Source organism: Coregonus clupeaformis, unplaced genomic scaffold, assembly GCF_020615455.1.
Source record: "Coregonus clupeaformis isolate EN_2021a unplaced genomic scaffold, ASM2061545v1 scaf1358, whole genome shotgun sequence".
Taxonomy (NCBI): domain Eukaryota; kingdom Metazoa; phylum Chordata; class Actinopteri; order Salmoniformes; family Salmonidae; genus Coregonus; species Coregonus clupeaformis.
Genome location: NW_025534812.1, coordinates 45,855 through 53,360, shown reverse-complemented (window position 1 = coordinate 53,360; position 7,506 = coordinate 45,855). Strand labels below are relative to the sequence as shown.

Genomic DNA, 7,506 nt, shown 5'->3' with positions numbered 1-7,506 from the left:
GGTCATATTCCATTGTGCGGTTCGGAGGGGTGCGCGAGAACCGGAGAAACAGCCACTAGATCCTCCCGTAGCCTCGCCTCGTTTGTAAACAAGACAATAAATATTGCAGTGAAGTATTGGGGTGTGTGTGTGTGTGTGAGCGAGAGAGAGAGGTGTGTGTGAGGTGTTCTGTGTAGTTAGTTTTCACGAGCAGTTTAAAAGGTGGACTGATCCAATCCCGACACACACAAGTGGAAGCTTCAGTAGCCAAACTGAGAGTTTGGTGGGTTATGGGCGCGTTCGAGCAGATCACTTTTGTCAGATGGTCCAAGTCTTTGCATCAGTGGGATAGAAACGGTCCCGACTTCACTACACGATGGCCTTGTTCGAGAGCATCAAAACGACTGCCGACTGACTTGATCTACAAATCACCTTGCATCATAAATGATGACTCGTTATTTGTAGATCAGTCAGTCATTCACAATTTTACCCATGATACATTGCGTTTTGATCCTCTCGAACACAGCCGTTCACTGCATGAACTTTACAAAAAAATAATGTGATCAAAGTCATGAAGTTTTGACTGCAGAGAACAGCAACATTCTGTAGCTGCTCTTCACCATAGAGAATGATAGAGGACTAGCTGCTCTTCACCATAGAGAATGATAGAGGCCTAGCTGCTCTTCACCATAGAGAATGATAGAGGCCTAGCTGCTCTTCACCATTGAGAATGATAGAGGACTAGCTGCTCTTCACCATAGAGAATGATAGAGGCCTAGCTGCTCTTCACCATAGAGAATGATAGAGGCCTAGCTGCTCTTCACCATAGAGAATGATAGAGGCCTAGCTGCTCTTCACCATAGAGAATGATAGAGGACTAGCTGCTCTTCACCATAGAGAATGATAGAGGCCTAGCTGCTCTTCACCATAGAGAATGATAGAGGACTAGCTGCTCTTCACCATAGAGAATGATAGAGGCCTAGCTGCCCTTCACCATAGAGAGATGATAGAGGACTAGCTGCTCTTCACCATAGGAGAATGATAGAGCACTAGCTGCTCTTCACCATAGAGAATGATAGAGGCCTAGCTGCTCTTCACCATAGAGAATGATAGAGGACTAGCTGCTCTTCACCATAGAGAGAATGATAGAGGACTAGCTGCTCTTCACCATAGAGAATGATAGAGGACTAGCTGCTCTTCACCATAGAGAATGATAGAGGCCTAGCTGCTCTTCACCATAGAGAATGATAGAGGACTAGCTGCTCTTCACCATAGAGAATGATAGAGGCCTAGCTGCTCTTCACCATAGAGAATGATAGAGGCCTAGCTGCTCTTCACCATAGAGAATGATAGAGCCCTAGCTGCTCTTCACCATAGAGAATGATAGAGGTCTAGCTGCTCTTCACCATAGAGAATGATAGAGGACTAGCTGCTCTTCACCATAGAGAATGATAGAGGCCTCTAGTGGCCAAAAGGTTATATGATCACGGGCAGAGGAGGCTGGTGGGAGGAGCTGCTCATTGTAATGGCTGGAATGGAATAAATGGAAGAGAGTCAAATATGTGGTTTCAATATGTGTTTGATACCGCTCCATTTAAAAAAACATTCCAGCCATTACAATGAGCCCGTCCTCCTACAGCTGCTTCCACCAGCCTCCTCTGGTAGTCAACTGGGTGGGACTTGCTTCATTGGCTGATCCTTCCTGGTGACCCTGCTGGAGTCATGTCCAAGGGTCATCGGGAGGGATCAGCCAATCGTGAAGAAGACAATGCACTCCTTAACAATACGAAAGTAAAAATGCCTGTAAGGCGCTTTGGATAAAAGCGTCTGCTAAATGGCATATTATTATTATTATTATTATTATTACAATGGCGATAGCCTCAATGTCGCTGCCCGTGTTGTCACAGATGCTATAATGGCACAGATGGAAAGATGAGTATCTCTCTCCGTGCTCTTCCCCAGCTTCCTCCTGCAGCCATCGCCTGCATTGTGGGAGGCTCTATCGTCAACCAATCATTAGGGGGTTTCTGTTTGACCCATGCGAACGTGACCAAAAACATAGCAGAAACAGGAGAAAAAACGTTGCCGTGATTCATACTGTGGATATATACAGTACAAATGAATGTAATATTAGTCTCTCTCTCTCCACTAACTGATTATACAATGTGCACACGTATGATATTAGTTAGTGAGTGGGTGATATGGGGGTTGGAGACATGTTTATTTAGATATTATAAAGAATAACTTTTTATAAACAATAGATGTGGTCAAGAGGTCAATGGACCTCGACCAAAACAATGGAATTGCCATGGAAACACACGGGGGAAAGATCCCCAATCTCCTCATCGCCTCCCAGCTAAATTACCCTACATTTAGGCTGTTGTCTATATATGTATTTCACACTATGTTGAGGTAGAAATCAGAGTATAATGTTTGGATGGACGTCAGCCCCAATACATGTTCATGTCATCATTACCAATCAACTGCATTACAGTTAAAAAACGACTTTGACTAGGACCACCACCGATTTCTGTATGCTAGCTATGCTAACAGCTTATACGAACGGGAGTTAGCATTTAGCAGTCACTTCTTCTAAATCTGAAAAGGGACAACTTTAAATGTTAAGCAGCGAAAACAGCCAAATATATCAAAATTGGACTTTAGTAACCACATTGTGGGCCTGTTACAATACATAAATCATGACGGATTTGACGAATATGCACTATGTTAGATCAGATTTGATGATTGTGCGGCAATCCAGCGTTCATTTTCTATCCCCCCACAGTCTGCGTTCCATTAAACTCTTTACCGCATCTATGGCAACACTGCCCTGTTGATCTGAGCCTTGCTGTTGGAAAACCACGTTAAATACACCTCCCAGCAGGGATTGAACCTGACACTACGTATCTTCCCTCTCCTCCCTGTGTTGTAGTGATTAGGGGGGGACAGGTAGTCCCAGCAGGGATTGAACCTGACACTATGTACAGTATCTTCCCCTCTACTCCCTGTGCCAATATGACTAATGCACTTAGCAGAGACTGTAGTGTATTATTGTGTGTTGAGAAGGAGAGAGAGAGAGCTACAGACATGCTCAACGTGAGCTCCTGATTTATTTCTCTGTTTTTTTGTTTTTAGAATGAGATAAACACTCGAATCTAAAAAGAATTCAAGAAAATAAGTGATGAACAACAACTCTATTCAATCAGAATAGAAAAAAATTAACTTTGCACCTCAAATTAAGAAGTTTTGACTCTCACTAGCTAGCTACACAACAAAAACCTAGCCAGCAGGCTAACAATCTAGCCAGACATTTTTGCTAGAACAAACCTAGCAAGGGAGTTAATACAGCTACATAAAACGACCAAACTGAGTGAGTAAACCAAAAAGGAGCACGGCCTCTAACGTTAAACATATCTTCTGTTTTTTTGTGTGAAGATTTTACACTCTTTTTGATGTTTTTTTTTTTAGCTAAATCAGAGCTAGCTAGCAACAGCAGCAGACAAACAAAAATGGTTGCCATGGCAACGGTGCAGCAGCAGAGAACACAGGCACCATGTCCCCACTTCCCCTCAGCGCTGAGTCCATTCTCTACCCTCCAGAGGCCTGCAGGCACCATGTCCCCACTTCCCCTCAGCGCTGAGTCCATTCTCTACCCTCCAGAGGCCTGCAGGCACCATGTCCCCACTTCCCCTCAGCGCTGAGTCCATTCTCTACCCTCCAGAGGCCTGAAGGCACCATGTCCCCCACTCCCCTCAGCGCTGAGTCCATTCTCTACCCCTCCAGAGGCCCACAGGCACCATGACCCCACTTCCCCTCAGCGCTGAGTCCATTCTCTACCCTCCAGAGGCCTGCAGGCACCATGTCCCCACTCCCCCTCAGAGCTGAGTCCATTCTCTACCCTCCAGAGGCCTGCAGGCACCATGTCCCCACTCCCCCTCAGCGCTGAGTCCATTCTCTACCCTCCAGAGGCCTGCAGGCACCATGTCCCCACTTCCCCTCAGCGCTGAGTCCATTCTCTACCCTCCAGAGGCCTGCAGGCACCATGTCCCCACTTCCCCTCAGCGCTGAGTCCATTCTCTACCCTCCAGAGGCCTGAAGGCACCATGTCCCCACTCCCCCTCAGCGCTGAGTCCATTCTCTACCCTCCAGAGGCCCACAGGCACCATGACCCCACTTCCCCTCAGCGCTGAGTCCATTCTCTACCCTCCAGAGGCCTGCAGGCACCATGTCCCCACTCCCCCCTCAGAGCTGAGTCCATTCTCTACCCTCCAGAGGCCTGCAGGCACCATGTCCCCACTCCCCCTCAGCGCTGAGTCCATTCTCTACCCTCCAGAGGCCTGCAGGCACCATGTCCCCACTTCCCCTCAGCGCTGAGTCCATTCTCTACCCTCCAGAGGCCCACAGGCACCATGACCCCACTTCCCCTCAGCGCTGAGTCCATTCTCTACCCTCCAGAGGCCAAAAATGACACAACGAGGAAAGATCTTAAACAGAAACTACTAAAGGGGAGGCCAGAAACCCTTTTCGCAGACCTCTACAAAAACGGCGATGTGAGTAATCTCATCTTTCTCACTGACCAGCCAAATGCATGGCGCTCAGCAGTCTGCTCTCACTACCCATCCGTAAAGCAAGAGGGAATCTGTAATGGGTGGAAGCTGAAAGTCAAAGAGACAGATGACCCTGACAGCACCATGATACCAATCAACCTCTACAAGACTGGGACTGTCATGGTGCAAGGTAACCTTAGGCTGTTTGAAACAGACTTTCAGACCATTAAGGAAGATCAGAGCGAGCAGACACCACCAGTGACATGCCCTCCCACAAGAGAAACACCACCCAGCACCACCCCCACTATCCCCACCCAAAAAGCACCTCTCTTCCCACCATAGTGGAGGACACGCCCCAGGAGGAGAGCGACCCCCTCAGTGCAGAGCAGGCTCAGGCCCTCCTCATCACCATGGCTGCTATGAGGGATCAGTTCACCACACTGGAGGGGGAGGTGGTCCTGCTCAGGGAGAGTGTGAGCAAACAGCAACATCCACATCCACACCCCCACCCCCACCCCAACCAATCAACACCCCCCCCAAACCAACCATGCCCACACCCCATTTAGGCCCCCTCAGATCAGACCTATGCCCCTCCTACCCACCCCATGCCCCCCACTCCCGTAAAGACGGCCTCAACATGAAAGTCACACATACGCCCAGGCCGTGAGCAGGCAAACAGGCCCAACCCCCACTCTTACACTAGCCCAAGCCAATGGCATGTACCAGATGCTCAGCAGGCTCTGCTCATAAGCACTGGCCTGAGGCCAAACCACACAACCAACAACATTAGACACTTTATGGAACACAAAGCCTTCACTATTTCATCCTGGAATATCCAAGGCCTGAGGTCATCTGCCTTTGGCCTAAAGAGCAGGAACCTGGACTTCACCAAAGAAATCGGAAATACAGACATTGTCATCCTACAAGAAACATGGTATAGAGGAGACGGACCCACTGGTTGCCCTCTAGGTTACAGAGAGCTGGTAGTCCCATCTACCAAACTACCTGGTGTGAAACAGGGAAGGGACTCCAGGGGGTATGCTAATTTGGTATAGAGCAGACCTAACCCACTCTATTAAATTAGTCAAAACAGGAACATTTTACATCTGGCTAGAAATTAATAAGGAAATTATCTCAACAGAGAAAAAGGTCCTCATGTGTTCTACCTACAGAATATCCCCCCAATAGAATCCCCCATACTTTGATGAAGACAGCTTCTCCATCCTAGAGGGGAGATCAATCATTTCAGACCCAGGGATATGTACTAGTCTGTGGCGACCTAAATGCCAGAACTGGACAAGAACCTGACACCCTCAGCACACAGGGGGACAAACACCTACTTGGAGGTGACAGCATTCCCTCCCCCATATGCCCACCTAGACACAACTATGACAAAAAAAACAACAAAAATGGATCATAACTCCTGCAGCTCTGTTGCACGCTGGGAATTTACATAGTCAATGGATTCCCTCACCCCTCCTCCCTCCCCCCTCCCCCTCCCCCTCCTCCCCCTCCCCCTCCCTCCCCCTCACCCCTCCTCCCTCCCCCCTCCTCCCTCCCCCCCTCCTCCCCCTCCCCCTCCCTCCCCCCCCCTCCTCCCCCTCCCCCTCCCCCCCTCCCCCCTCCCCCTCCCCCTCCCTCCCTCCCTCCTCCCTCCTCCCTCCTCCCCTCCCCCTCCTCCCTCCCCCTCCTCCCTCCCCTCCCCCTCCCCCTCCCCCTCCCCTCCCCCTCCTCCCTCCCCCCTCCTCCCTCCCCCTCCTCCCCCCTCCTCCCTCCCCCTCCCCCCTCCTCCTGTCACCTGTCCAGGTAAACCTACACAGTTTCTAAGGAGACAGATTGCACACACCATCCTCAACTGTCATCACTAGCAGCTGTATATCGGTTTGTCCGTTTGTTTGTTTTGATTGAGATGGTTTTTTAAAAAAGTCCTTAAAGCCACAGCAGACAACTCCACAAACCGTTTGAGTCACTACTATATGAAGTTGAAATCGCGGAAATAGTTAGGGATTAAAACCGTCATCTCCCCTGTCTAGAGAGGCGTTGAACACGACCTGGTTAGTCATACCAGGGTGTGGCCTCGATTCACTCGCAGCGGACCAGTTTTTCCACTCTTTCTGCTGGTTCCTCTCGCTCGGTCTCCCTCTCTTCACAGCGAGCTCCGGTGCAGACTCGACCTCCTCCGGTAAATTTCCATCACTCATATTAACCGACAACATCAGATCGTTAGTTTAAGAGTTGTTAACGTGGTTAGTCGGCTGAACCAGGTGATGTGTATTACCTGGACTGAGATTGTTGCTAGGATCATTTATCAACACGGATGCGATGAGATACAACAGGATTTGAGCAGATCATGGAGAGCTGTGGCTGTTGCAGAAGAGAATATATTCTCTAACTCAGTCCGTTTTATGAATGGAAACACAGATCTATGGCTATTTTCCATGACTTTAAACGTGGAAAACTTTTCGACGGCGTTTGACTTATAAGTTAACTTGTAAGTTTAAGATTCTGTTCTGTTTCTCTTTTTCAGACAGAACGATCTTTCTTCAAATCAAACCAACTATCAACGGTCTGTCAGAATGGTAAGTTAACTTCACTAGAGAACTGTATCATTCTGTTATTATAATGTTGAATTTAACTTCACTAAAGCCACTAACGACGATAACACGGGAATGTTTCGCCGTCGGTAAAAGAGAACTGTATGAGTCCATTATTATGTTAATGTTTAACTTTCCATCTCGCCGATAATGGACACCATATCCGCGGCACCGCCCAGGAGACTGTCATGAAATAATCATTAGACTTTATCCCAGAACAATACACAGAATGGAACCCAGTATGGAACCCAGAATGGAACCTAGTATGGATTCTAGAATAGGTTATTACCGTCGACTTAGAACACTAATTACAACAGTCATTGAATAGGATCTCTATGGTTATTACTCAATATAACAGTAGAACGGAGGGAGATAATAATAATATG

General features: G+C 48.2%; 1 protein-coding gene across 1 annotated transcript in view; it reads left to right on the top strand.

Annotated features, from left to right (window-relative positions):
- The first annotated feature begins 6,559 nt into the window (after nt 1-6,559).
- LOC121560665 (annexin A5) overlaps nt 6,560-7,506 on the top strand; it is a 42,231-nt gene continuing 41,284 nt past the window's right edge. Inside the window, exons 1-2 of the mRNA XM_045218100.1 lie at nt 6,560-6,708; nt 7,054-7,105. Coding sequence (XP_045074035.1) covers nt 7,103-7,105 — 3 coding nt within the window. The 5' untranslated portion in view covers nt 6,560-6,708; nt 7,054-7,102. The remainder of the gene's footprint in view (nt 6,709-7,053; nt 7,106-7,506) is intronic.